We start from the raw sequence: 27,714 nt of genomic DNA, 5'->3' as shown, positions 1-27,714 counted from the left end.
GACTGAGGGTGGGGGGAAGTGTTGAAGAAAGGGAAGTTTTCTGTTGCTGGTGGTTCTCCCACATGTTTAAAGCACAAATGCCACAAAGGTAGAATGAAAGCACTTTGTGTCTCCTGGGGTACTTTGTTAATGGCAGGAGAGTTAGCTCATGGCAGTTTGTACTGTCTGTGCTGCAGCTGTTAACCTAAACATAGTGAGGCAATGCTTGCATTACTGCCATTACCTATGAGTGTTACAGAGTTTTGCAGTACTGAGTCAATAACGTGTTGCTGCATCAGCATGGAGAGCAGGGTGCTGAGCAAAATGCCAGCTTTAAAATGCTGTGACAGAAAAGAAATTGTCCATGACAAAACTAGCACTACTGTGCTGTGGGTGCCAGGTAGACAACTGTTTTTTCTCTACCTTTTGAATCAAGCAGCAGCATATTCCATCCAGAAATTACTGCAGGACAATAGTAGGGAATAATGTTTCAATTGTTTATTTAATCAAATATTTTCACCCTGTGAAAGACACAAGGTTGCTGCATTCTCATTCCCCAAGTAACACTTTTCCTGGTCTTCATTCTGATTATATTTTTGTAAGGACGGAAGGAAGATAGTGTAAGATTTGTAAGAGGTGGACAGCCATGCCAGTCTCTTTTTCAAGCATTCTACCCCAGCTAGCTTGGCCTGGGTCACAGAGGAAAGAGCTTGTCCTGGGACCATGCAACCCTGTGCCTCAATGTAAACCAGAGCCAAAGGAGGTTTTGTGATGGGCTGGGATGACCTGTGGGTTGACTTGCTGACCAAGTCCTGCCTAAGACTATGCAAGTTTCAGTGCCAGGTGGTGAAGAGACTTCTTCTGGCCACTTAATGTCCCTGCCAGAAGGCAGGCAGGCAGGCAAGCATACTCCTATGAGAAAAACAGTGATAGCTGGAGATGTGGCATGTATTACAGATGCAGTACCAGGTGCACTTTGCACACACCCACAAGCCTCCCTCAGCACATTGTGTAGCCTGCTCTGGCACTGCTGGATTCAGCCTTGTGCTGCATAGAATCATAGAATAATTTAGATTGGAAAAGACCCTCAAGATCATCGAGTCCAAATGTAAACCTAACACTGCCAAGTCCACCAATAAACCATGTCCCTAGGCACCACGTCTACACATCTTTCAAATACCTCCAGGGATGGTGACTCAACTGCTTCTCTGGACAGCCTGTTCCAATGCTTGACAACCATTTCAGTGAAGAAATTTTTCCTAATATCCAATCTAAACCTTCCCTGGTGCAACTTGAGGCCATTTCCTCTTGTCCTATCACTTGTTACTAGGGGAAAAGAGACCGACACCCACATCGCTACAACCTCCTTTCAGGTAGCTGTAGGGAGCAATAAGGTCTCCCCTCAGCCTCCTTTTCTCCAGACTTAACAACCCCGGTTCCCTCAGCCTCTCCTCCTAAGACTTGTGCTCTAGACCCTTCACCAGCTTCATTGTTCTTTGGATGTGCTCCAGGAACTCAATGTCTTTCTTGTATTGAGGGGCCCAAAACTGAACACAGTATTTGAGGTGCGGCCTCACCAGTGCCAAGTACAAAGGGACAATCACTTTCCCTAGTCCATCACCCTCCCCTCCAAGAGACACGTTTTCAGGTCTCTTGCTGTAGACAGACACTCTTGCTGCTCTCTACCTGCCAGCCCCCCAGAGCTTGAACACCCCATAACACAGCTCCACTGCCAGGGAGGGGAGAGACCCTCTTCTTTCACACCAGTGAACATTTCCCCAAGCCTCATGAGGGCTAAGGAAGCCGATCTCAATCTTGCCCCAAGAAGAAAGGTGCAAGACTGGAGTTCCAGTGAACTACAACACCACAGTGTTTATTAACTTCAGATTAGTGTGATAGGCACAACGCTGCATCCATGGGATATCTCCCCACACTCTAAGCTTGTTCCTTCAGCTTCTTCAGCAGGTCCCTCAGCTGCTCAATCTGGGCAGTCACGCTGCTCTTGGCAGTACCACCCATGGCTGTGTACTGCTCCACGCTGTTGACAACGTTGAAGACCTGGGAGACGTCACTGCCGAACAGCGGGCTGGGGAGGCAAAGAGAAGAGGGGTCAGTGGAGAGCGCTGGGTGCTGTTGGCTGGCTTTACGTGCTCCCTGCCTGCAGAGAGGGCGAGGGAGTGGAGACGGAGCCTTTTTCCAAGAGGAAAGCCCTCCTTGCAGCCCTGCTTCTGCCCTTCTACTGCCTGACAGTGGCTGCTTGTGGCAGACCAAAGAGTCAGCTCCAAGGGGAGAATGGGGAAGTTTGGAGCCAAACTCCTCAGAGGGCTGCTGCCTCCAGGTCAGGGCATGAGTTTCTCCCAGTCCCTCCCAAGAGCTGCTGCCTGTGCCCCACTGGAGCTGAACAGTACTGATGTTGTCCCCCTTTGGTATTTTCAGGCCCAGCAGTAGCAGCATTGATATTCAGGCCAGGAGGACTTTGGGGTGCTGTCTGGCCCAGGCATTTTGGGGAAGGGCACCATGAGGAGGCCCATATGCAGGGAGGCTGATATGTGCCTATTGAGGGGAGTCATGGCAAAATAATAGTGATACAAACCTGATGCTCTTCAGGTCATCCAGGCTGAGATTATTGATGGTGATGCCTTTAGACTCAGCAAGGTGGACGGCCTTCCCAGAGGCAGTGTGGGCTTGTCTGAATGGCATCTGCAGTGAGAAGCAGAGGCCGCAGTCAGTGACCAGGCAACTGGGGTGTATTTCAAAGGAAAAATTGGATGTGCTGTCTTTTTTGGTTGGCTTGATTTCACTAGGGCAATGCAATCTGAATCCGGGTTTTCTGGGGTGTGAAGAGGGGAGGCGTTAGGAGGTAAAACTCCACCTGTAAATTACTATCAAGTCCACCCGGCAGCAGTTCCACTACTTGGGATACATGTAAAGAATGGGTTTCCAGCTTTCGTGTTTGTTGACCCAGACTGATCATCACCTGGGGACAGAACAGAAGGCCTCATCTCAGGCCCTCACTGAGCAGTATTCTGCATCCAAAGAAATCGCAGCTCCAAGTCTACCTCTGATACTTACTCCTTTATGAACCAAGTAGAGAGCCAGGTCAGATGACAGGATTTCAGGGCTCAGTGCCTTCTCCATGTTCTCCTTGTTGATCTGCAGGAGAGTCAGAGGGTGACATTATTATGAGCTCCTCCACGGGAACATGTTAGTGGTCACGGTGAGGGGACTTCATCTGGAAGGGACCTGGCTCTAAAAGGACCCTCTGACCCCCTGAGCAGCCGACAGTGGGGGCCATAATGAGCAGTATGGGTGAGGTATTGAGGAGCCTTCATCTTAGGACCAGTCCAGAGCTCTTTTACCCGTGTTACTCCCAGAATGTGTGCCCCAACCATGTTCAGTAGTGAGAGGCTGAAGCCTTACCTGGAGGGTAGAAATCACTCCAGTGGCAACCTGGAGCACAGCATTCAAGGTGTCCACAACATCAAAGACGGCCTCCTTGTCCTCCTGCGTTAGAACAGGGACGGAAATTGCTGTAAGTCAACCTGAGGCAGCCCAAAAACCCAAGAGCCTGAGCAGCCTAGCCGGCAGAGCAGGCATGTCATCCCAGGGGCTCATGCTAGGGGCCAGGCTGTCCACTGCAGCGTGCCGTGCCTCAGCCCCTTTCTCAGCATCCTGCACACAAGCAGGGTCTGTGCAGGGAAATGTAGTGGCAAGACTGCTCAGGAGCAGAAGACGGCCATGTCTGCTCAGAGAGATGGTGCGAAAACTAACATCTGTTTTACCTGCAGATCCTTGTTGTAGGTGCTTGGAAGTCCTTTGAGAACCATGAGAATAGCAGCCAACTGCAGAGAGAAACAGGTGAGGCAGTGAGTTGTAAGAAGTGAAGTGCATTGCCCCAGCAGAGGTTAAGAGCCTAGACTGGGCACATTTCTTCACACAGAGGCAAGAAGAAGGAAGATTCTTCAGCCCTGGTATGAGCAGTTTCCCCATCCCGCTTCTTTCTTTAGCAGGCTCACCCGTCCAAACACTCGTCCAGCTTTGCTGCGGATCAGTTCCAGACTGTCGGGGTTCTTCTTCTGAGGCATCATGCTGCTGCCAGTGCTGAAAGAAAGGTGTGTGCAGTGTAACGGTGAGCAAGACCCCAGTCCCTACAGACACAGGCTAAGACAGGTCCTGTGGCATACTGGCCCAGTCCTCCAAAAGTGACACATAGGTCCCCCTTCCCTGGACACTTTTTTAGGGTGTGGGAAAGCAGTGCACTAACTGAGTTTCTCATGTTTCCCACAGCAAAGCCTTTGGTTTTGCAGTCTTGTCTGGAGCTACTATGCAGTCCCACCTCTCAAAGAGGAAGCAAAAAGGAGGCTTGCCCCCAAGCCCTCCAGAGGTGGTATCAGCAGGCCAGCCTAAGTGTTGCTGTGAACTCAGAGAGGGTGGGAGGGCTGTGCTTGTGCCGCCCTGAGGGACAGGAAATGTGTTAGGACTGCAAACCCAGCTAGTCAAGGAAGGGCTTTGGCAGGCAATCCCAGCAGAAGAGGAAGTTCTCTCTGCCAGCAGTTGCTGGGGAGGAGTGTGTGCTGAATGCAGCCTTGGTTGAGTTACCAGAATCAGAAATAAGTGATCGTTACTGCGGAATATTCACCCTATGGCTGCCTTTCTGCCAGCCGTTTAATGCTGTGGCAGCCTTGTGCAGCAGGGAGACCCCAACCACTGTCTCAGTCTCTCAGGACAGGATAGCTGAGAAGAATTACTCCCCAGAGACCAGAGACCTACCAGTAGGTATCAGAGAGGGTTAGAAAGCCAAACTCGCTGGTGCTGTAGATGATGAGATCTTCAGCCATCTTGCTAAGGTGGATCATCAGCAGGGTGGCAACAGAGAGGAATTCCACTGCAGAGAAGGCAGGAAATCGGTGTGAAATCAGGGTGAAAAAGGTGCTTGTTTGCTTGACAACCCAGGGAGCCCTGACTGGAGCTTTGGAGTTATTTCCTAGTGAGGGATTTCATTCCCCTTGTTAAAGGAGCTTAACAGGGAAGGTCTCAGAGGCCTGTTTCTAAAATAGCGGTGGGAAGATGTGATTGGGTTGTGCTTACCCACAAAGTCTCTCTCGCTAACGGCATCCATGCTGTTCAGGCTGATGGAAGCAAAGTCCAGCTCTGTAAGGAAGGTGATGGACAGAGGAGGTCAGGCTTGGCCTGTCTGGAGCTAGAATGCATCAGGCTACCCAAGCATGCAGGTGACTGTGAGTCCTTGCATAGTCCCAGGAAAACAAACATGCTTAAGTGTTATACTGACTGGTGTCTTTATTATTAGCCCCAGGCAGTCAGTGTGCAGCAGAGGTGGCTCTTCTTGCTCCAACTTCACAGGCATTGCCTGTCTCATTGCAGTGAAAAGCCTTATGAAAGAAAGGCTTTGGCTCCAGGACAGTGCATTACGGTGCCTGTGGGACCCATATATCAATGCTTCCCTCCCTCCTAGATATTACAAGTAGCCCTGTGCCACTCAATTATAGGGAGACATTTACCACTACGCAGAAGCTCTCTATCAATTTCCAGTGGGTTGCCAGCCAGAGCACCGCTGCCAGGGGAGAAAGAAACACAAGTCACACAAGATACCCTGCATATTACAACCAAAACTGAGCTCTAGGAAGCAGGGAAGGCACCTCTGAAGACTTTGCAGAGCAAAGCAAGGCCCAGTGATTACACAAACAGTAGACCTTACCTTCCCAAAGGCAAGACATTGATCCTCTTCTTTATCTCTCCCAGGCGCTCAGAATCACGGGTCAGAGCAACAGCATGGCTAGGAAAGGACATGAGAGATGAAGCATGTGAAGTCACAAAACATCACGTTCTTCCCAAGCAGTATGCTGCCAAGACTGGAGCCTGGGAACCCCTCTCGATCAGAAGAGGCTTGAAAGGGAGACTAGGCACTAAGGCCCTTTGAAATGGAACAGCTAACAGCCATATAAGATTCTCCATGTTACCCCATTAGCAAAGGATGGAGCATACAGGGAGTCGGCCTCCACTGCCCACACAGTGCTTGGGTGCCCGGTTGGTCAGAGCCACACAGGAACACGGGGAGCTCCTGTTCCAGTTTGCAGGGTTACCTCTGGTTTCTCATCACCCCCGGCTGCCCCCTCAGAGCATAATGCACTTCTAGGCTCCAGCTGAGCAGGGCCCCAAGGGTGGAGAAGGCTTCCTTCAGCCAAGTGTGAAAGGTGGTTGGTTACCTGAGCAAGAACTGGCTCCATCTGATGGGCTGAGCTTTCTGCAGGTGGGTGTAGCCAGGCAAGATAACATCAATTTCTCTGCATGTGAAAGGAGAGAAAGAGGTGAGCAGCTGCTGTCAGGACAGAGGGCAGTGGCAGGTACACTCCAGGCTTTCCTGGCAAGGTCGCAAAGAGAACATCTTTAGCCTGTGTTGTACTGAAGTTGGGTCTATCTCTTTCTCTGCCTTTCACCTTTCAACCTAAGCACATTGGGTTTAGATCTCCTGATCTTCCAGTGTGGTGTGTCTGCCCTAGGCTTCCCTGGAAGATTGCCTGGTACAGCAATCCCTCTGTGGCAGGCAAAGATTCCCCAGTCCACCACCATTTGGCAGTGTGGTGTGTGAAGAGGAGAGTTATACAGGGACTTAACACAGCTGAGTTTTTCTCATACGTAGCAACTTGAAACACGTTCAAGTTCCCCACTCCTTCAGATGGCTTTGGTGCCTTCTGAAGTCTTGTGTGGACCTCCCACCGCAATTTCTTTGCTAGGGTAGACTGGGGGAAGAGGAAGGTCTCTGTGACATGAACTGTGGAGAAAGGGGGTCCGTTTTCTTTCCCTGTGCTACCACACACCGCCTGTCTGTAACTTCCTCCGCAGGAGACTCTGCTGCTGCCCTGATCAGTATCTGTCAAAGAGCAAGCCTAGAAGTCTCCAGCCCCAGCAAGGCCACGGCCATGGATATGGAAGAGGACTTACATGGCAGCGCGTTCCACCAGGGTCTTAATGAGCTGCAGGAGGTGAGTGGAGATGACAGAGAGGGAATTCTTCATGAACAGCTTCAAGTCAGTCACAACCTGTATGAGATTGGCCACAGACAGGCAAAGCAGAATGTGACATACTTAGTGACTGGCCACTTTTACTGCAAAGTAAACCCCTCCTTGTTCTGTGTGATGGAAAGTTGCATCTTCCTCTCATCATTTAGTAATTTTGATGTGGTAATCTCACTATATCTTGCTCTCCAGCAGGACAGCAAAAGGCCTTTCTGGTCCATGGTCTCCTGAACTGAGGTTGGGGAGGAGTACAGAAGGAGGAAAACCAACCAGTTCTGTACATACCTGATCATTCCTGCTTCTTCCAGTGTGCAGCTTTCCAGCTATGTCTCCAATCAGCTCCTGAGGACAAAAGGAGGATTTCTATCAGCGACTCTGTATTCTACGAAGGAGACTCCACATGAGCAGACCTCCTCCTTGCCTGCAAGGGACTCAGCGCTAGGATCCTGTGAGTAGCCATGGGATCTCTTCTGGGGAAGGGCAAGTTTGGGTTCTATGCTTGTACAGTGCTCCTTCCACAAAAAGGGTGTTGGAGACACTTGATTGTGCACCTGGGGTTTCAGTGCCACAAGGTCCAGAGGAATTTCACAGTGGGACAGAGGAGCATGCACTTAACGTCAGGCAGATCTAGCTACAGAGGAATGGGAACAAGAGGTTAGAGGACCCAAACCTTTAGTCTGCGTTCGTTGGCAGTGTGGATATCCTCATCGCTTTGGGTCACCACAAAGACTCCTTTAGACCATTCCTCAGAGATCTACAAACATCAGCAGAAACACCAGTCAGCCACTACGGTTACCCTGCTGCGCGTGGGGGCTGTAAGTGTCCCCAGCAAATACCAGCTTCTGCCCTCCCAATGAAATCAAAGTGTTAAGTCTTACACAAGCTCTGACATTCCTGTTCTTTCAAGCCAAGGCTGGCTGCTTGCTGTATCCTGGTATTCTATACTGCACTTGGTGGGATTCCTCTCTCTACCCATGATGATCCTGCTGCGTTATGGCTACAGGAGGATTTAAGCATTGCAACGACAAAGTGAGCTGAAATGTCAGTGATTGCTTTAGCATTGTCCACAAAGATCTTCCTATACACACATTGTATAGTGTCACCATTGTCCGTGGCGGGTGAGCAACAACAATGGATATTTTAAAAAAGCGCTTAGCTGCTGACTTCTCTTCACCCCTATACAATGCTATGCATTGCCTTCTCCTAACTCGGGCAGCCAGACTCAGAACGATCCCAAGTGCCAGCAGAAAAAGAATATGCCTAATTCATACTGAAACAGTTCCTGGTGAATGTTCAGTCTGAAGAGGATGGGCGGGCAGGTCACACTCAGCACACCTCACCGAGGCACCGGGGCTGCCATAAGGAGCATTGACAGTGTGCGCATCAGGGCTTCAGGCTGTCACTGGTTCACATCCTACTGTTGGGCTTTGGTGCCTTTAGCGGGGTGCAGTTTGAGCATCGATCCCCTGCCCAGAATGTCTCCAGCAGTACCGAGTGCAATACGCATGGGCTTGTCATGTCTATGATGTAGGAGAGCAATCCCTTTCAGGAAAGCACTTCAGCACATGCCTAGCTCTAAGGAATGGGACATTTAAAGATGCTTTTTAGAACAGCAACTCAGGGAGGCTACTACGGATGCTGTCAGAAAAGCAGCCATTCATTCCAGCACACGTGACAGATGTAAAGGAAATAAGTACCTTTTCCAGGCCACTCAGGATCTTCTCCAGCTCAGTTTTAGATAGGATTCCAGCCTTCTCCAAGGCTTTGGCATATGCCATGCTCCCCTGGACATCAACCTCAGACAGTCTTTGATCACAGGTAATGGAAGAGCTGAGCATCTCCATGACTGGATCTGTACTTCCAACAAACCTTCCTCCCAACATTTTATCCCCCTGCAAGTAATGAAGTTAAGAGGCATGTTCAAAAGACTTACCGATATATCCCCTAAAAATCAGTTAATGTCCATCCCACTCTTTATCCAAGTAGAACTGAGGACATATTCAGGAGTGTTTTTTTCTGTACCATTGCTGTACCATTGACCAGAAATGCTCTGGACTTTAAGACCTTTGGCAAGTAGTTGTAGAGGTGGAAAACATGTCACTGTCACTAGCATTTAGCCCTTGAGGCGTCAGGTGTGGCTCAGGAATCCTCCAAGATACTTTACTCCTGCAGCATTCTGGAGGGAGTATGTCCTGTCCATGAAAATGAATATCAGGGCATATGGTGCAAGACCAGCGTGGATCTCTCTTTTAAGGCAGCTGCTGATCACTGACCCTTTGATAGTCTCCTGACAGGGAAAAAAAGTAAGGGAGTCAGGGATATATGAAAGCTAGTATCTACTGTTACTTGAAATAATAATTAAAAAACTCCCACTCTTTAGGTAGACTATAAGAAAATACTCGGTTGACAAAGAGCTGTGGGCCAGCACAAGCCACGTTATGAAGTGTTTGAAGTTACCGTTTGAAGCATCTCCAGAGTCCATGATGTTCTTGCAAGCTTTGGCATAAAATTAGCATAAAACTGGTTAAGATTAACTGAACTGGTTAAGGAGTGGACTGCAAAAAGGGAGGTCTGGGTACCTTTCAGTATTACAAATGTTCGGTTAAAATGAAAGAAAAAAACCCACAGCCCCAAACTACCCTCCAAAAGGTCCCTGAAGCTGCGCGGCGCCGGGCTGCCGGGCTGCCCGCCGAGCTACCATGGACAGCGGGCGGCTGCCGGGGCCGGCACCCCGGGGCCGGTGACCCGAGCAACCCTTTCCCCATCAACTGTGTGCCTGAGAGGCGAGCAGGGGGGAGCCTGCGGAGGTCAGGGTGCAAGTTACGGGGTGCTGGAGATCTCTTTCTGAAGCAGAGGCGAAATGGGAGTTGAAAAAGCAAAGTTTTGCAGCTCCTGGCTGGGAAACCGGTCCGCTGGGACCAGTGGCAGAGGGGATGGGGCGTGAGAGGCCAGTGCTGGGGGCTAAGTGCTTGGAGGGGGAAGAGGCATCTAAGTGTATCTTCGCTGCTGTGGGTTTTCACCACCAGAATCAGAGGTGAGGCGTCGGAACTATGGCAGCAAAGACGTTTGCTGTCCCCTTCTCCATTTAAAACCCGGGAAAACACATCAAGTAGAGAAGCACCCGAAGGAGCACGGCAGGTCGCAGTGCTGGGGCCATCACGGAGTTGAGCTCGCGTCTGCCAGACCACCCCGAGACCAGCCCCGCCGGAGAAGCAAAGTTCACCCTCACCTCGGCTGCCATTTCGGACGACGTTTTGCTCGTTTGTGCGGCGATCCCGGCAGCTGGTGCAACCTGCGGAACAGCGAGGCGAGGCGAGGTGAGGCTCTGCCGCCCGCCCCGCTCCCGGTGCCGGTGCCGGTGGGGGGTCCCCGGTGCCCGCCCGGCCCCGCTCACCTGCTCCGTAGCGCAGCCCCGGCTGGTCGCTCGCTGCTCCCCGGCCCCGCCGCCCCGCTTTTACACGCCTCGGAGCGGGGCTGGCGGCTCGTCCCGCCCCGGCGGGGCGGGGTGTCCCCGGGGACGGCCCCGCTCCGGTCCCCCTCCTCTCAGCCCCCTTCGCCCTTCTCTCTCCTGCCTCCGGTCTCTGCTCGACCAGCGCATGACGAGCAAGTTAGGAAGAGATGTTCCTCCGGAGGCAGCGTTGCTGCAAGGAGGAGGGTTGGGAGAGACGCTGTCGTGTTGCTTATTAGTGAAGTTATTGGGGTAGCTTTAGGCAGTGCTCCTGCAGCGCCAGAGGGTCGTCTTGTGTGCGGACAGGTCAGCTCCTTTTCTGGGAATGTCCTTGTACTGAAGGAGTCCCATCGCTTTGTGTCATACCCCCCTAACGAGTAGTCTTTGATATGAATGTAATTGATATGATGGCTGGATCATTGTTGCTCTGTCCCCTTTGTCACCCCGGCAAACACAAGAATAAAATAGATGGGAGCTAGTTGCTCGTTCCCATTTCTGTGGGGATGAGACTTTTCACCCCACTTGTAAGTATGCTGCAGCTCCAGCTTTGGGGCTTCCCTGCTGTCACCAGTTGCATGGGGTCACTCTTGCCAAGAGGCTCCTGTGAGCCACAGACTGTGGCTGTGGGGTGTGAGGTTGTGCTCTGCTTGGCAAAAAGCCCATATCTTAAACTCATCGAACCCTATAAATATGGAAGTAAAGAACTGATTTAAAATATGAGAGGGCTTTGGGAACAGCCACTCGCAAAGCTATGGCTCAGAACCAATTTCTCATTAACTCCTCAGACACAGAGGGCTCTTTTCTGCAGCCACTCCACAGAAAGCTGAATGGTTGTTGGTTCACCTTACTGAGTGTACTACTACAGTGTCATATTTTTCCATCTGCATGGTCCAAACCTTTCAGAGAGCTCAGGAATCATATTCCAACCTTCTCATCCGCATTTTGTTGGGTTATTTTCTTCCCTTTAACTGACCCTCCTGTCCTTTTCTGCTCTTCTCTCAGTTCTGCAACTTATCTCCCTTTCCTTTTTACAATAGGACATTTACACTAGGAAACAGTGCTTGATCATTTTGTGATCATGTTCCTTCCTATTCTGAAATCGCTCATTTTTACTACTTTTCTTGTCCTTTTCACCCTTTAGGAGTGTCCTTGTTCTTACTCTGGGCTTTGACAGGAGATTGCTGGTGTGTTGGGAAAATAAAAGCACTGAATTTATAACCAGAGTGACTATGTCAATAAGATCTTAATAATCTATGTCTGATACTACATGTGGCAAGGACGCGTGCTTTCACATGGATCTGTCAGCAGTATCGCTGTGTGTGTTTAGAAAAATTCATAGGGATTAGTTTGCTTGTAGTACACTGCTTAACTCCTGTCCCAGTTTGTATCTCAGATTATTGATGCTCTCTTTTCCCATTTTTAGATGAAACAGGCAATAACTATCATTTCTTTATAATAAGCAGTGTAGAGTATAAAGTAATAATTTTATAGGAAAAATGGAAATGAAATTGTAAATCCAAGCAGAAGGCATTAACGTAAAAGTGAACATTGAAGAAATAGGATTTCTTAACAACACTTGGATCTGGAGAGATGAAAAGAGGGAAACCGTGAAATAGCATTGCAAAATAGGTTTTCTAATGCACACTGAAATGTACTCTCATTACTGTCTTCTCTATTTGTTCTGGTTTGAATGTCTCTCCACTTCCCATCATATTCTTTCAGTATTTTATTTGCTTAGTGAAATAGAAAGATGACCCCCCCCAAATCCCCACCCCACAGTTAAATACCAAGGAAGGCCTGAGGGAAAAGTCTTCCACTTATTTTCCCTTCTGGCACAGCAAATGGCACATTGTTCATAAATATTCCCAGCTACACCCTTTCCCAAGCTGATGTACAATGAGGTAGTACTAGACAGGAAATTGCCCATTTTGCAGCACGGAGAAGTTTAATTAAATATATTTTAATGCCCTCAAAGATTTGAACTTTATTTGTGCTTGCTTTTGTAATCAGTCACAACCTTACTATTTCTTTTAGAGTGCATTTTTGTTGGAAGAGTGCAATACTTGGGGAGTGCAGCTCTGAAGGAGTGCTTTAGTGGTCTCTAGAAATGCACTTTTCATAACAGGACTTATTTTCATAACTGAGTCCAGTGAAGAAAAAGGATGGCATAAACTGCTACAGTGTACCTTCTTTAAAAACATTCTTATTTAACTGTCATTTTGGTTTAGAAAAAGAAAAAAAGCTCTATGAGCTGAAAGTGCTAGTCAAACGCACTGTCAGCTAGACTGATGTGAAGCGGTGCTGACATTTTTTGTTAAAAAAAAAACTTTGTTTAATGAATTTTGAATGTAAAAGAAAAAAAGACACTATAGGGTGATCAGTGAAATGCTGAATACAGTAAACATCTTTCATGACAAAGAATACAAATACCCTGCAGATCTGCTTTCAATAGCAATTACTAGGCCCCCTGCTTTCAATAGTTAATACCGAGGCCCCTCTCTCACCAAGCCTTAGTGGTAACAATCACAAGCCAATGCTTAAAATGTTGACATGCTAAGCACATTTAGAAAAACCTATGTCTGCATTCCCTATGGATGGTGTAGCATAACTGTCTAACACTTAAAGTGCAGCAATTAAAAACAAAGTGAAGTGAGCTAATCACCTCATCTCCTGAGAAGTTGTATGTAAGGGTAACGAGTTCTCTCTTGGATATTCCCTTTCTCCCTTGCATGGTGTCAGTGGACCTGTAGCTGGTCCATGTATGTATTTACACCCTAACAGGCTATATGTCTCCATTGGAAAATATTTAGGAATAATGTCTCTATTAGAAAAAAACCTGAAAGCTGTTCAGAGAGGCATTTGTATTATGCTCATTCATCCCAGCTGCTGGGATTGGGCATCATCATCATCATGGATTGTAAAAATGTATCAGCAAAGATCTGGAATGAAACTTTTGGAGAAACAGTGAAAATGGAGATGATAAATTGGTGCTTGGGGAGAGATACAAAGGGGAGAAGCAAAGGAGAAATAAAATTAGTATGCTGAAGATTCTGAACCCATATCTAAAGAGAGTGATGAGAGGCAGGCAAGGATTAGTAGATTTCTGGAACAAAACTCTGAAATTTGATAGTCTAGAAATATGATATTTTCAAATGAAAGCTGACATCCTTTCCCTTCTTTTCTTCCCTTTAGCCTGACTGGGAGCTGGCATACAGGCAGTTTCATGTGCAGAGTTTGAAACATGGCAGAGAAGTTACAGAGCATTTGTTGTGCCGGTTTTGGCCAATTTACAAGGTCAGTTAATCCTGACATGAAAAAGGACAGCATCCGTTGCATCCTGTCCACTGGGTCAGACCAACAGCTGTCAATCAGCATTTTGATGACCTTTCTCCTGGCTCTTTTTCCACAGGACTCCATGACAAATTATTCTGGAGTATAAATGAATTTCTATCTGTACTACAATCTGTATGTGATGGGGTCCACATGTCCACTGAAACTTTTTTATGAGTCTTCAACTGAAAAGGGCAGAAAAAGCTTTGCAGTAGGCTTTTAAACTTTGTCCAGCATTTCGGTGTCTGATGATGATGGTTCCTGGAGAGCTGGGAGGTGGTTGTTGCCTGCTGTCCTGGCACTGAAGACTGTTCCTGAAGCGCTGCAGTTTGCTCACGTTATTCAGAACTGGCTTAGAATTTGCAACACCCCAAGGAGCATCAAAGTCCCAAAAGTGGAAATGCACTTTATTCTGGCTTGATTCTGAGGAGAAAAGTGGCTGGTGGATTTTGTGCTAGTATTGCAAGACAGAGGTTGTGAGCACAAGTCTAGTCCATTTGGTTCCTTAGTTTGCTCTTACAGCCCTGCTGCAAACAAGCAAGTGTGTGTGTATGTGACTCCTTAGGGAGTTAGTGGTGTTGTGTTTGCATATAAACTTTTGCCTGAGAGATAATGGCAAAATGAAGTAATTAATGTTTCCCTGGCTCTCAGTCTCTGAGCCAGACAGTTTTCCTTGCTGTAGCCAATAGAACTTTCAGCTATTTGCACTCAGTGAAGTGTCTTCAGTTTTCTCAAGAATGAAAAGGGCTCTTGCAAAATTTAATGGCACATATATTAAATGAGAAAGAATCACAGTGGTGGTAGGAAAAGACATATGATGCTGATAAGCCTGGTAAAATGTCTGTAGAGGTGCTTAAAAGATAATAGCAGGATTACACTAGTTCAGCCTTACAGTATTGTTTGCACATGGCTAGATTTTATTTGGAAGGACCTCTACAATACTGTTTTCCCCTTGTCATCATGCTTAACAGTGGCTAGCTGTCAGAACCTGAGTAGTTTTTTTCAGAACATGTTTTGTCACAAATAAGATTTATTGTACCGTTTTCTGTGAAAGGAGTTACAACTCACGTGGCGGGAAAACTTTGAGTATCACCGGCATTGGTGGTTCAGTGGTAGAATTCTCGCCTGCCACGCGGGAGGCCCGGGTTCGATTCCCGGCCAATGCAGTTGGATTTTTCTTTTTTTTTTTCTTGCCTTCCCCCGCACTTTATTTCTCCTTCCTTTTCCGCTTCCGTCCCGGTCTCCAAAGCCTCCTTCGGCTCAACCCCGACCTGCCCCGCACTCCCCTCGCCGGGCGGGCTACGAGTGTGTGAGGCGAAGTTCCGCGGCGAGGCGGCGGCCGGGGCCGGCCTCCGCGTGCGGCTGCGCCCGGGGCGGACAAGATGGAGGTGTAAGGAGCGGCGGGGAGGGAGCGGGGACGGGCCGCTGCCGCCTCCCCCCCAGCTCCGACCCTTCCGTGGCGGCAGTGGGGGCTCCGGGGCCGGGGTGTGTGTGTGTGGGTACATCTGTATGGACCTACCTGCCTGCGGTGTGTGGGGGGGTATATCTGTATGGGCCTGTCTGAGGTGTGGGGGGGTGTATATCTGTATGGGCCTGCCTGAGGGGTGTGTGTGGGGGGGGTATATCTGTATGGGCCTGTCTGAGGTGTGTGTGTGGGGGGGGTATATCTGTATGGGCCTGTCTGAGGTGGGGGGGGGTGTATATCTGTATGGGCCTGCCTGAGGTGTATGGGGGGGCGGGTAGATATATTGGGCCTTTAACACCCCGATAACTAGCAGCGTGTTCAGGCATTCTGTGGAGAAACTGAGGATTTTTCGTTTGCTTTCAAAATCTTGCTGAAGCGTCTGTTTGTTTGGGCAAAAGGCGTCGGTGGGTTAGCTGGAATCCCGCTCTCCGTCCCCATCTCCCCTGTCCCCTTGTGCTCCCTTCTCTCTTCTGGGATGGGAGAGGTGAAACGGGAATCCACTGCTGCAGCCTCTGGGAGAGACTTATTCCTGTGAGCCTCAGGTAGACAACTCATTGTAGCAGCTGAACATGCTGGAGGAGAAAACCGAACGGTGTGTGCCAGCTATTGGACACACAAGAGGGGAGTCAAAATTTTGGCTAGCTGGTAATTTGGGGTAGTTACACCAGCCAGCCCCCAGGCTGCCGTCCTAGGCAGCAAGTTTTGTTGCCTTCCTATGCTGACAGCGCTATGTGTGTCACCTGGGCCCAAAACAATAGGGTTTGACCTATTTTGAAGCTTAGAAACTCATTAGGTCCGTGGAGCCCATTACAGTCTGTGGTTATATATGTGTACGTGGCGCTGGTTTCTAATGAGCGGGGGCACAGAGGATGCCAGTTCTGTAGGATGTATGCCAGCATCCACCAAAGTCAGCTGACCTATTGGAGTTCACGTTATTCATGGATGCTTTATCATTAAATCTTCTATACTGTTACAATTAAATATTCTATACATAAAATTCCAAAGCAGATAAGAAACATCCATTGAAATATGGGTTTGTATTACGTTAGCCTTAATGAGTAGCAGCCTGCAGGGAAATGAGCTGTTCTTGCTGTTGTAAAAATGCTGTGAAACATATATAGGCTGAAAGTTGCTGGTCCATGTGAGGAAAGATAGGATTTGCCCTGCTGAGAAATATGCTTTTGGTACCATTAATAGTAAGTCCGTGATGCTGCTTATACATCCACTTGTTTTTTATTACCTTGAGTAGCCCAATTTATTTTACTGGTCTACCTCTTTTGGTACCAATAGGAAGGCACATCAGAGCTAGAAGACCTGGAGGCTGAAGTCCTGAGCTGTGGGTGAATGTCCCTTGCATTGGAATGGAACAGTTTAGTCCATTTTGCACTTGAGTTACTGTTGGAATTTAATCTTACTAAGCTCTTGCCTCCTGCCCAATGGACTTTATAGAGGGATGCTGTGCAACTAGGAGAACCTCACTAAGTTCTTACCATGTCAGAAGTATCTGTTATTAGAGAAAAGAACCCTCCAGAAAATGTTGGGGTTTAAATATGCAAAGTATTTTAAGCAGTACATTTAAAACCATGAAGTGTCAGTAATATTTTTAGAGGTGTGATGCCACATACTAAGATAATTTTTGATATATGCAGAAGAGCTTCTCAAGAATATTTTGGTTTGGACTAAAATCAGGGAAAATACTACCTATTTAAAGATTCTAAAAAGAATTTTTACATTTGGTCTTAACATGACATTTTTTTTCCTTTCTGTTTAAGTCTTAATCTTGTAAAAATTAAGCATACTGTTTAGTTGACTACTTAAAAATATACATTAGAATTCATTATTTATAATTTCTTATTTTCTGAATGTAAAATTAATAGTTGCTTCATGAAAGTTAGGACTGAAGAAAATTGTATTTCTGCTTTATAAGTTCTGCAAAAGTTTTTGAAACTGGTCTTGTTTATCAGTTTGTAATTCTGGTTATTCAGCACAACAAAAATTGTTGAAGAATTTGAGACTGACTCATTTGCTATCCATTGTTAGAAGAAAAAAGTAATTTTCTGAATGACAAAGTGTTTTTGTCTTAAATAATTTAATTTCAGATAGATTTCAGACTCATTTGCATAGTAATGTATTTACTCTATATGACCCTTTTACTTATTTAACTGAATAATTCCATATATAATTCTTCTATGGCATTATTATTTCTAACAAAGAATGTCTTTGATCCATAGGGATTTCTGTAGTGATAGCCTGAATGCAAACATTCTGAAGAATTGCATTTACCTAACAACAAAAGCTATATGGTTTGTAAAACATGAATGAAAACTAATGCGTGTGTGAGCTCACTTGCTGAAGTTTCACTCGAGTCAGCGAAATGGAAGTTGAAGTTCATCTCAGCGTATTTTAGAAGGTCCTTTTCATTTAAAAACAATGATAGAACCTGTGGAAGTTTGTGGACGCATTTAACTCATTTGAAAGTGATGAACGTGACAGTTCTATTCAAACAGTTAATGGTGCTTAACAATACATTGTACCTTTTTTTTCTTTTTTTCATAAGCTGCTGCACAGACCTGAGAAAGGCCTTTTTTGTCTTTTGTATGGAAACTTTCTGTTGTTGTGGCTACTGACTGCTCAGCAGAACGTGTTGTATGGGAAATACATGATGTTCTGTGTCAATTTTTCTCCCTTTTTTAAAATTTAAAAATATAAAATTCCAATATGCAGTAGTAATAGATGTGTGATTAGTCTAAATATGTGCTTGACTCGGTGCGTTCAGCCTACTAGCAGTGGATAATGATTCTTGCTTAATTGGGACAGAATTAATGGGGAAGTGTTTGGCTGGTGGAAAATGGGAAACTCAGCCTTAGCTGCTAATAAAGGAGTAGCCACATAAAGATTCAAAGAATAAATAAAGAGGAAGTGCAGTAAGTTTTGGGTTTTTTACTCAGTACAGTATGTGTAAATACAGTGCCATATCTATATCTATGCACACACGTACATTGTGCTAAAAATAGTAACTGTATTTTCTTTTTCTATGATCTTGGCTAATAAATAAATAGTGTGTGTAATCTGAATGATTTTTGCTGTCAGTCTTTATTCAAATAAAACTGGAGGCCCTTTTTTGTAAGAAAGAGGTAAGACAATTTGGTTTTAGTTTGTAAAATTGGATGAGTGAATGAAATTGTGTGGCTGAGTAAAAAGATTATAAGTGTATTATGATTTATGGGGCAAGTTGTGCAAAATATACTGTGTAATTATGTAATGATTCTACTAAAAATATGGAAAAATATTTTCCAGAGGTGGCAACAACTTATTAACTGTAGAATCACCAAAAATAGATCTCTTGATGATTTTTTTTTTTTTAACTTTATGAAAGTAGCGTTTGTTCTCTTAGAGTCTGCGTGACTCAGCAAAGAAAAATTTTAGTCAGTTTCATTTGGAACATATATTAATAATTTTCATTTTTCCTTGTAGAAAAGATGCAAATGCCGCATTGCTAAGTAACTTTGAGGTAAGTTTATCTGTGTCCCGGTTTTAAACCAGCAGTTTAAAGCTGTAATCAGTCACTTGTATACTCTGGAAGCTGAAAATTGCCAGTGGCAATCAGCAAGACCTGTATGTGATTTCCACTACCTCCGTTTGATTTGTTATTAAGAAAAAAACTTTTTAAAGAAAATCTAGTTTTCTAGAAAATTACTAGTTTTCACTAGTAATGGGTACTGTATTATTATTTCATTGGTCCCAAATCTGTAAAAACAAATATAAATATGTTTTTCAAATAGACAAGGAGCAGATCTGTAGAATGTCAGTAACTAACTTCAGCCTTGTCGTATTTATGCTGTTGCTGTGTGGTTTTGTTGAATCATCTTGTGTATGGTGGTTTGTTATTTAGGATTTGATTCTCCACATCTTAAAACACTTGTGTATGTGGGAAGCGCAGTGGATTGACTGGTGCTTTGTATGATGTATGGTGTATCAGATCCCAGATCAAGAATGTTGACATCTCTGTAACGGGGCAGCAATGTCCAAAATATCTTTTTTTATTTTATTTTATCTTGTGATAAGCCAATATACCACCAAGTGTATGACACACTGATTGCTGGAGTGTCTTTAATATTGCAAATAAAAATTCTCGCAGAAAAATTCAAACATTTTTCACAGATGGCTGCTGCTAGAATCAGTGTTTCATATTTAACCTTGTAATGTGCAATATCATCTGAGAACCTATAACTCATTAATGCATAGTTTTATTAAAGCCAGTGCTACTGGAAGCACAGTCTTAGATCTCTGAATGCTTGACAGTATTTTTTTTAAAGATCTTGAGGTGTTTCCAAAGCAGTTTAGGTTATAGTAGGCATGAGGCCATTTGCTGATCTTAGATGTGTTACTCATGATAAACACTCCTGGAAGCCAGTGATGTACTTTGATCTGGTGTCATGGGGAAGGTGCAGTGTCCTGTCATAACAAACAATGAATATTGCCATACAAATAAAAAACAAACAAATCTTATTTTCTAGTGTAGGTAAGTTCTGAATAATTTTCCTCTCTCCTGAGTAAAGGTATTTTTTTAGTGAGGTAGAAAGAAATATAGTGGTGGTGTTGGTTTAATTTCAGCCAGGTAGTGGAAAGATTTCAGTGCTTTGTTTATGAATGTCACTTTTTTGAATGGTTTTAATAACCCAAGTATGTTGTTTATATTGTTTTATTGCTGAAGCCTGAAAGTGGCACAGCTGTTTCATCCTATTCTGAAATAAATCTTGAAATGTTTTATCTTGAGCCCCATCTGTCTGCATATAGCAGAGCAACCATCTGGTGACTCTTAGAAGGGCTTTAATGGGGTACTTGGAAAGAACTGTCTTGCCTAAGACATAGATGATATGTCAGCCAAAGTAGTATTAAGTGTCTGTTTGTTAAAAGATGTACTATTCCAGTACAGAAAATAGCAAGTATTTCAGAGATTATTTATTGCAAAATCATCTCTGCTTCCTTCTTCTTCATTTGCTGAGATATTTGTTGGAATCTAGGTATTACTGCCTGCTGAGGTTCAAGTAGTGGTGTCAGTCACATTATGTAAAATCTGTAGATGTCCTAAGGTTTGGTCCAGAATAGGGAGAATTGCAGAATCCATTCTTCATGCTCTTCAGTCAGAACTTTCTTCAGCTGAGTCTTTTTGTTGGTGAATATACTCTGTGTGTTGAAAAAGAGCAAAAGGAAGTGGAAAACGAAGTTACTGATGAGAGTGCTTATTTCTCATTTCCCTTTCACAGCACAGTTGTCGCATGCAGCCTTTCGTTTCTTTGCAGGAAGGGATTTGCAGTGCCTGCAGCTATAGGCTTTTGGGCATGGCTTTTCACTGCTCTTCAAAGTACTGATTCCCCTAAAACTACCGATCTCTTTCTGTTTGCTCCTCTTCCCAGTTGCAATTTGACTAGCATAGCTAACATTCTCATTCTCGAGGTAATATTTTGCACAGAAAGTGGTGTTTGAAAGGAGTATTTGAGACTGACATATTGTATGTCCTATGCCTACATTTATTCTGTGAGTTTGGAGTTGTGATTTCGTATCTCGTTGTCACTGGCTATATTTTCTTCAAGTATTTATTAGATAAAAGTTCATAGCTTCAGTTTTGCCTTTCAAGTGAGGATTGACTACTGGTGGTTGATACACAAGGTGTTCCTTTTTCGTAGAAGATGCAGTATAAAGTAATTGCAGGATCTGTAGCTGGTAATGTTCTTATTTCTCGCTGTCTGGAAATGTTTGTATTTTATTTCTATGGACTTGTCAGTTTATAATGCCATTGGATCTGGATCTTGAATGAAGCTAGTTAAAAATTAGGGGATAAACAGTAAGAAGCGGTCTGTTACTTTGCTCTGGTTATTGGCTCCGGATATACCGTAAAGCCTGAAGCAAAACATCTGAAGAAATTTCAACCTAATGTGATTTAATATGGGAATAAAAGAGTAATTGTGATGCTGTCTCAATATTTTGGTGCATATCTGTCTATGATGAATAAAGATGTTTTGTTGCAACAGATTTGACAAAGCACAATTGCAAAAATCAAAATGTCTTCTTTCCCTTCAGACTTACCCTCTGAATCTCAGTCCTACATTAATATTCACTGCATCATAAATGTGAAGACAACTTTATTACATTTGTTTCAGGAACGTCTGCTTGTATTACGTTGTTGTGATGAAATAGGGAGCTAATTTAATCTTTGTGGCTTAACATACCATAACACCATGCTGGTCACTGTAACATTTACTATTATGAATAACTCCACTGGAATTTACAATAGGATCACTAATCTCAGGAGCATCTATAGGTCAAGCCTTTATTTAGTTGGTTCCTGGCAGCGTGACACTTGTAGAGTTTACTTTTTTTTGCAGATAACGTAAAATTGCATCTCTGTGAGACAGAATATATATCCATTTTAATATTATAGGTACATCTGTCATAACAAACCCAGTAGGGCCATAAACTTGTGTGACATTTTGCTTCAAGCACCACTTATGTTTAAATGGGAGCTCTGTGCCAGTACAGCAGGGTATGACCCAACTCTGTTCAGGACATGAGATAAGATAAACAAGTAGGATAGATTCATCCTGGCAGCGTCTTTGTTGGGGCTCTTGGATAACATTTAACAAGTGCTGCAAATCTGCTTAAAATAGACACAATTTTAAAAAAGCAATTTAATTACCTATTCATCATTCTTGTGCTAAAACATTTTTCATTTCATTGCTGGTGCGTTCACCAAAGAAGCCATGCTTTTTTTTGTTGTTTGGTTGGTAGGATTTTGCATTGTTCATTTATGTTTTCCTGCTGTAGTATTTTTAGGTAAAATACTCGCAAATGGTCTAAAACACTTTATTTTTTTTCTCCAGGTGTTCCAGTTACTTACTGATCTTAAGCAGCAGCGCAAAGAGAGTGGAAAAAACAAGCAGAGCTCTGGTCAGCAGAATCTGAACACAATCATGTATGAAGTGAGTAGCACAGTGAAATTCCTTTGCAAATTAGCCCAAGTTGGAGTAATTCACATCCTTAGGTCTGTATATTAATAATTTTGTATCAAAATTCCCCTGTTAAAAAACACAGTAAAATATTTTATTTGTCACTTTTCTGTGGTCAGTTCATTCAGGTTGTAGGCTAACTGCACTGTCAGGGCAGAGGCATGCAGCTGGTCTTACTAAAATCTTATCACAAGAAGAATAAAAAAACCCCCTGTTTTTTAACTGTTTAGTTTTGTGGTTTGTTTTTTTTTTTTATTCCAAATATTCTATCCTTTTAAGACCCAGGGCAGAACTTGCTATCATCTGATGAATTGATGATACCATGTAATCATGATTTCAAAGCTGAGGCACAGATCGCATATGGTATTTTTTTATTAACAGAATTAAACTAATAATATCCAACTAAAATAAATTTTTTTAATTTTTTTTTTTTTTTTTTTTGTCAAAAGAATAACAAAATCACATGTACAGATAGCAACATCAGTTGGATGCCAGACTGGTAATTGATGTTTAATCTATTGCTAGGAAGAACTTTTTAAATCGTGTAATACAAATATTAACATTTGAAATAAATTAGCAACTTCATAACAGACTTGCAGTATGACCTGTTGTGTCTGTGTCAGAGAATTGCATGAGTAGCACCACGACTGGCAGCAAGTTGAAAGCAGTTTGCCTTGCTTGCATGAGTAATCCCGTTGAGCAGTGAAACTACTCATGTGAATAAGATTTGGCCTAGGCTTTGTTTTTGTTTTAGTTCTGGCTTTGTTTGAAAAGGTATAGAGTTGTAATTCCTAAGCCTCATATTCAACAAAATAGGGGCTTACAAAAAAATCTAATTTAAATCTTCATGGAGACGAAGAGTCTCTTCCTGTACCTCTTTGAAACAGCTGAGAGATCCTGTAAGTATATTTTGTCAGAATGCACCTTAAAGCTTTAATTGCCCTGTTATATTGCTACATGTTAAATACCTATAGGATGCTCGTTCTTGTGCATGCAGAGAAGTTGGTGTAAATTCTAAGTATATTTTCTTCATATTTGACTGAAAGAAAACCAGAATTTGATCTTACGGCATTGTCTTTGTTCAGGCTGAGTATGTCTTCATGAGCTCCGTGCAGGCTTGTATCCATTGGTACTGAAGTAACTAGATAAAGCTTGCTAACCTGGAGCTATGTTTTGCTGTATGCCTGGTGTTTTAATTGATTTGAAACTGCCAAAAAAAGACTAAACTGGAAAAGAAATTACTCCTATTAAATAATTTTATTACATGACAATATTGTGATTTCATTTCAGTCGTTATTGGTGAATAAGAACTTCATTTTATCTGAAAAGGTCAGACAGGGCTTACAGAAAGGAGGGTTATCTAACACCCTATTGTGCTTTTAAATATATTTCTCAGTAGTCCAATGAAACTGGTCCTGAAGAATACCAGTGATTCATATTTCATCAGCACTGTATCTGTTAAGTAGGATGAATTATGCTGTCTTGTTGAAGTCTGTTTTCCTTTATGTAGCATTTTTAAATAACAGATTTTAATGGAAATACACTAAAAATACATTTGCTTATTTTCTTATTTGCCATACTGATCTTGAAGTCTGTTTGTTCCCAGTATCTGTTGTTTTCTGCTCTGTGAATACTGGTTCAGCTTTTTTGGCTTCTGACTTTTTAAATACAAATATTCAGTTTAAAGATTTTCTGAGAAAGAAACTTGAGAGAGTATCATACAGAATTTTATGGGGTTTTATTATTATTATAGATGATCTCTGCATGTGGTATCCTACCACATGTGTGTCTGTATTTGCAATCCAGTTAGTGCATCATGGGTCAGTTGTGTTGATACTTTTAAGCCTTATGTGTAACTATGCAGTATCAACAGATGAAGATTTTCTTCCTTAATTTAAAACAAGCATTGACAATACTCTTTTAAATCCTTCAGTTGCTGATGCACACAATGCAGACAATGCAGGGATTTCCTTGACTTTTTCATTGATCGTCATTATTTCCAACTCATCATTTTTGGGTCTAATCCAAGCAACAAGCAACATTCAGGAAGATTCTAAGCTACTTCCAGTGGAAAGAAAAAAAGCAAGCAGATGTGACATCTGCTGCAAAAGTTAGCTGAGGTTGGTAGGTGTTACATGTAAAAAATGGAGCAAAGATGAATTGTCTCAAGTCAGGTATACATTTCTAAGACTACAGTATTCTTGCAGATTTTCATGACAACCCACCTAACCTGCTTCTATGAACTTCAAGAAAGCATTGCCAAATATGCATATAAGGGTGAAAACAACCACAGATTGGAGAGCTTAATGAGTTATTTATGGGTTGGCAGTGAGAGTATCCCTGGCACTGAGCACGTGAAAACTTGGCAGAAGGTAACATGGTTTGAAAAATAGTATTCAACTTTTCTGAAGTGTTACTGCTTTTAAAAAACAAAACAACACAACAAAAAATAAACACTACCAAAAAAACCCACCCAAACCCCATATCTTGGTACCTTTTTAACCTAGCTTTGAATCTAAATGTTTGTTGGTTTTAAAAGGAAAACTGCATCTGAGTGATACTATTCAGCACAGCTGTAAGTATGTCTTGATCACAGTCTTAGCATCACCTGAGATTATTTCAAACCAAGAAAGCAAATGTCTTTCACAAACATCATGTGTCTTTTTAGTAGACAGAGCTAAAACTCCTTTCCTGTACTCTTCAACATGCGACTTTGGGCTTTGAACAGATCAGATAAATGGCTGTCCAAAGCCACAGAGGGGAATAGTCAAAGCTGTAATTCTCACTGGGGTGTGTAATGAGCTGAGTGGGTCATGTCTTTATGGAATTAGTTCACTGGGGCTTTCTGGATAAGTACTAATGTAATTTCCATTACATAAAGTTGTAGTTATGTATTGCCTGTTTCTTACTCCCTCAGCAAATACCATTATAGTGTTACTGAAGACAGAAAAATGTGAGTGATCTGTGTCACCTGTGACAGCACTTCCCACTGTTAAAAAAAAAAAAAAAAAAAAAAAAAATTAAAAAGCCAAACCCCAAAACCTGAATTGACTTTTCCATTTTTTCTGAGTAGTACTGAGGAGACTTTTCAAAATGGGCTTGTTTCATACACAAGTGGTAAAGCAAATAGTAACTGTGAAATAATGTATCCTTTCTTTCTATCCCTTGCAGACACTGAAGTACATTTCAAAAACACCCTGTAGATACCAGAGTCCTGAGACTGTGAGAGATTTCCTCCTAGCAATGAAAGGCCATAAGCTAACCAAGTAGGTAGAAATGTGTCTTTGAATAAAAGTATAAACTCATGACAATGTTGAAAAACTGATCCCTGTGTACACAGTATGATAATCTGTCTGGTTTTGATCAAGGTATTTTAAGTATTTTCTGCTATTATTTAAATACTCATCCAAACATATTTTCCTTCACTTGTTAGTGCCTACATGGATGAGTATTTCCTTAAGTGGGCCTGTGTTTACCAATGTATTTCTCAAACGGATTCTTGTCAGTATTTTGTTTTTTAGCATGGTTTCACCTGGTCCAAGCACAAAGCAGAGTTCATAAAATGTTTTCTGAGGCAGAAGTTGTAAGTTGTAAACGGCAAAAAACCCCCAACCCAATCTTGGTTTATTATCAGCCTTATTTTTATGAACTTACTTAAGCAAAAATGCGTTCATACCTAAGAGGCTGTATTGCAGGGAGGTAATAAGTAAATAAAATCCTAATATAGATGGTTGGGAAAGAATGTTATTCTGAAGTCAAGTTTTGTGTGAATCTGTGAGTCCCAGCTACAACAGATCATCTCTCAGGGTTATGCTCTGTAACTGGCATTTAGCAAACTTAAGATGTTCATCCTTTTTTTTTGTGCTGTTTGTCCGCTGATATTTATGTCCACTGGGATTTCTGAGATATACATTTCAGTTACCTAAATATTGTGTTAATCAACTTTTTGCTCCCCGCCCTGCAGTTTCTAAGAAAGCTGAACTTACAGTTCATTCTTCTTATTTTGCAAAGTCCTGCATAGAAAATAAAAGACTTCCTTCAGAGTTACAAGAAGACTCAAAGGGCATTTTTCCTCTTTGGCAGTGGTCTGAACACCTGTTGACAGTGCTTGAAACACATGATTCTCTCAAACCTCTCTCCAGAGTGTGAGTGAAGCCTGCTGTAAATAATCAGACCCAAAAGAAATTGAATCAATTGGCTACTTGCTTGGATAGCTCTAATCAGTCAACTGATTTTTAAAGCAGAAAACCCAAAGATTTAGTTGTTCCTAAATGACTCCCTCTTCACCACAAAGGAGTAGTTTTATGCTGTATAGACACTGACTGCATTTTTCTTCCCTGCTGGAAGGACTCCCAAGGAGTTCATGCTCTGGGAAGGAGGCTCTTAATAATAATTTGGTTGTGTCACAAAAAGAAATGCAAAGTGAGAGTGTCTGGAGAGTGCAGTGCTACAAGGCAAGTTTTTACCCTGTCCAAAGGATAGTAAATTGAGTAGAAAGCAGATTGTCAGCTATTTTGTTGACTTTCAGTGCCTTCTTTCTACAAACAATTATGCTCACATCCAGTATATCAGCAGCTCTGATCACAGTATTGCTGTCATTGCAGACACAGGGGTGCTAGTACTTGGAAGCTTTGTCATGGGTTTGTAACTTCGCTTGTAGTGCTTTCTTTTGTAGAACGGAAGTTGCCAGGTCGGTATGTCAGTGTTTAGTCCTCCTGTAGCTCATTTTATATAGGAGGATACTAATTTATGTAGTGGGCAAGGTATCTTAATTATTTTCTGACACGGAGGTGTTGAAGCATGGAGAAAATACTCTGTTTACTGTAAAGAGCTGATAGTATGGAAATGAGAGTGTCTTAAAATTGCCAGCAAACTAGTTCTTGAGTAAGTAGTGAGCATCCTTCGTTTCTGGTAATGTGAAACAGTCATCCTATGTGAAGTGAAATAAGCTTGTTCAGTCTGTACATGGCAGCAGTTTAGAAAAGCGCCAGAGGAATACTATATCACGGCAAAAAGCCAGTGCAAATTAGAAAGGCAGAATAGGATTTCCCAGAAGTAACTGAATGAGTTAGGTGTAAGAGTCCCATTAAAAGTCAAAGGTGGTTTTTTTTTGTTTGTTTGTTTTAAAGTTCATTTCTAAACTTCTTTCTGGTAGAATTTGACCAGGACCTCGGGATTAACTCTTACAAAAAGGCAGGAGAGCTCTGTTATCACCTTGACTGCATCTGCTCCCCCATATGGGGTCTCCAAGAGTGAAGTACTAAATGATGTTGGGTCATAATGCAGAAAATTCTGGCTACACAATCTCTCGGTCTCCTGTAGTGCCTGGCTGTTTTGTAGAAGATAAACCCAAATACTCGCCTTCCCGTGCCAGCTTGTTCTGTGAGCTTGAATATAGCACTGCTGCAAAGGTTGAAATAGTTACAAGGTTTAAATGAGCTTTTTGACTAT

At 43.3% G+C, this 27,714-nt stretch overlaps 2 protein-coding genes, 1 long non-coding RNA gene and 1 other non-coding gene across 6 annotated transcripts in view; 3 read left to right on the top strand and 1 right to left on the bottom strand.

Annotated features, from left to right (window-relative positions):
• LOC138686765 (uncharacterized) overlaps positions 1–14,963 on the top strand; it is a 29,079-nt gene extending 14,116 nt beyond the window's left edge. The window contains exons 12-15 of the long non-coding RNA XR_011326080.1: positions 6,841–6,980; positions 7,322–7,461; positions 13,654–13,755; positions 13,871–14,963. This is a non-coding gene — a long non-coding RNA (uncharacterized lncRNA). The remainder of the gene's footprint in view (positions 1–6,840; positions 6,981–7,321; positions 7,462–13,653; positions 13,756–13,870) is intronic.
• LOC138686764 (argininosuccinate lyase) lies at positions 1,814–10,513 on the bottom strand. Its single transcript, XM_069791329.1, has 17 exons — positions 10,408–10,513; positions 10,243–10,305; positions 8,711–8,905; positions 7,684–7,767; positions 7,299–7,355; positions 6,940–7,037; positions 6,204–6,281; positions 5,696–5,773; positions 5,499–5,551; positions 5,068–5,130; positions 4,750–4,864; positions 3,996–4,080; positions 3,762–3,821; positions 3,400–3,483; positions 3,052–3,132; positions 2,573–2,679; positions 1,814–2,065 (listed from the first exon to the last, which is right to left on the bottom strand). The coding sequence occupies exons 2-17, from the start codon at positions 10,252–10,254 to the stop codon at positions 1,915–1,917; spliced, it is 1,401 nt and encodes a 466-aa protein (XP_069647430.1). The 5' UTR covers positions 10,255–10,305; positions 10,408–10,513; the 3' UTR covers positions 1,814–1,914.
• TRNAG-GCC (transfer RNA glycine (anticodon GCC)) lies at positions 14,887–14,957 on the top strand. The gene has a single exon. It is a non-coding gene; the product is annotated as a tRNA-Gly (tRNA).
• Positions 14,964–15,041: 78 nt separating the features above from the next.
• CRCP (CGRP receptor component) overlaps positions 15,042–27,714 on the top strand; it is a 33,992-nt gene continuing 21,319 nt past the window's right edge. Inside the window, exons 1-5 of one of the 3 annotated variants that reach the window (XM_069791332.1) lie at positions 15,046–15,181; positions 17,488–17,666; positions 18,731–18,767; positions 22,138–22,236; positions 25,435–25,529. In XM_069791332.1, the coding sequence (XP_069647433.1) occupies positions 17,575–17,666; positions 18,731–18,767; positions 22,138–22,236; positions 25,435–25,529 (323 nt within the window). In that variant the 5' untranslated portion in view covers positions 15,046–15,181; positions 17,488–17,574. Of the gene's footprint in view, positions 15,182–15,257; positions 15,277–17,487; positions 17,667–18,730; positions 18,768–22,137; positions 22,237–25,434; positions 25,530–27,714 lie in introns of those variants that run through there. The other 2 variants (XM_069791333.1, XM_069791334.1) reach the window with 2 other exon arrangements.

This window comes from Haliaeetus albicilla, chromosome 9, assembly GCF_947461875.1.
Source record: "Haliaeetus albicilla chromosome 9, bHalAlb1.1, whole genome shotgun sequence".
NCBI classification, from domain to species: domain Eukaryota; kingdom Metazoa; phylum Chordata; class Aves; order Accipitriformes; family Accipitridae; genus Haliaeetus; species Haliaeetus albicilla.
The sequence above is the reverse complement of the archived record's forward strand: the minus strand, read 5'-3'. Positions and strand labels throughout refer to the sequence as shown.

Excerpts from the sequence above, each read along its gene's own strand:
- LOC138686764 (XM_069791329.1), bottom strand. Across the intron at positions 6,282-6,939 it reads CTGGTGGAACGCGCTGCCAT|AGAAATTGATGTTATCTTGC; the intron begins GTAAGTCCTCTT and ends TTTCACATGCAG. Across the intron at positions 5,774-6,203 it reads TGGAGCCAGTTCTTGCTCAG|CCATGCTGTTGCTCTGACCC; the intron begins GTAACCAACCAC and ends GTCCTTTCCTAG.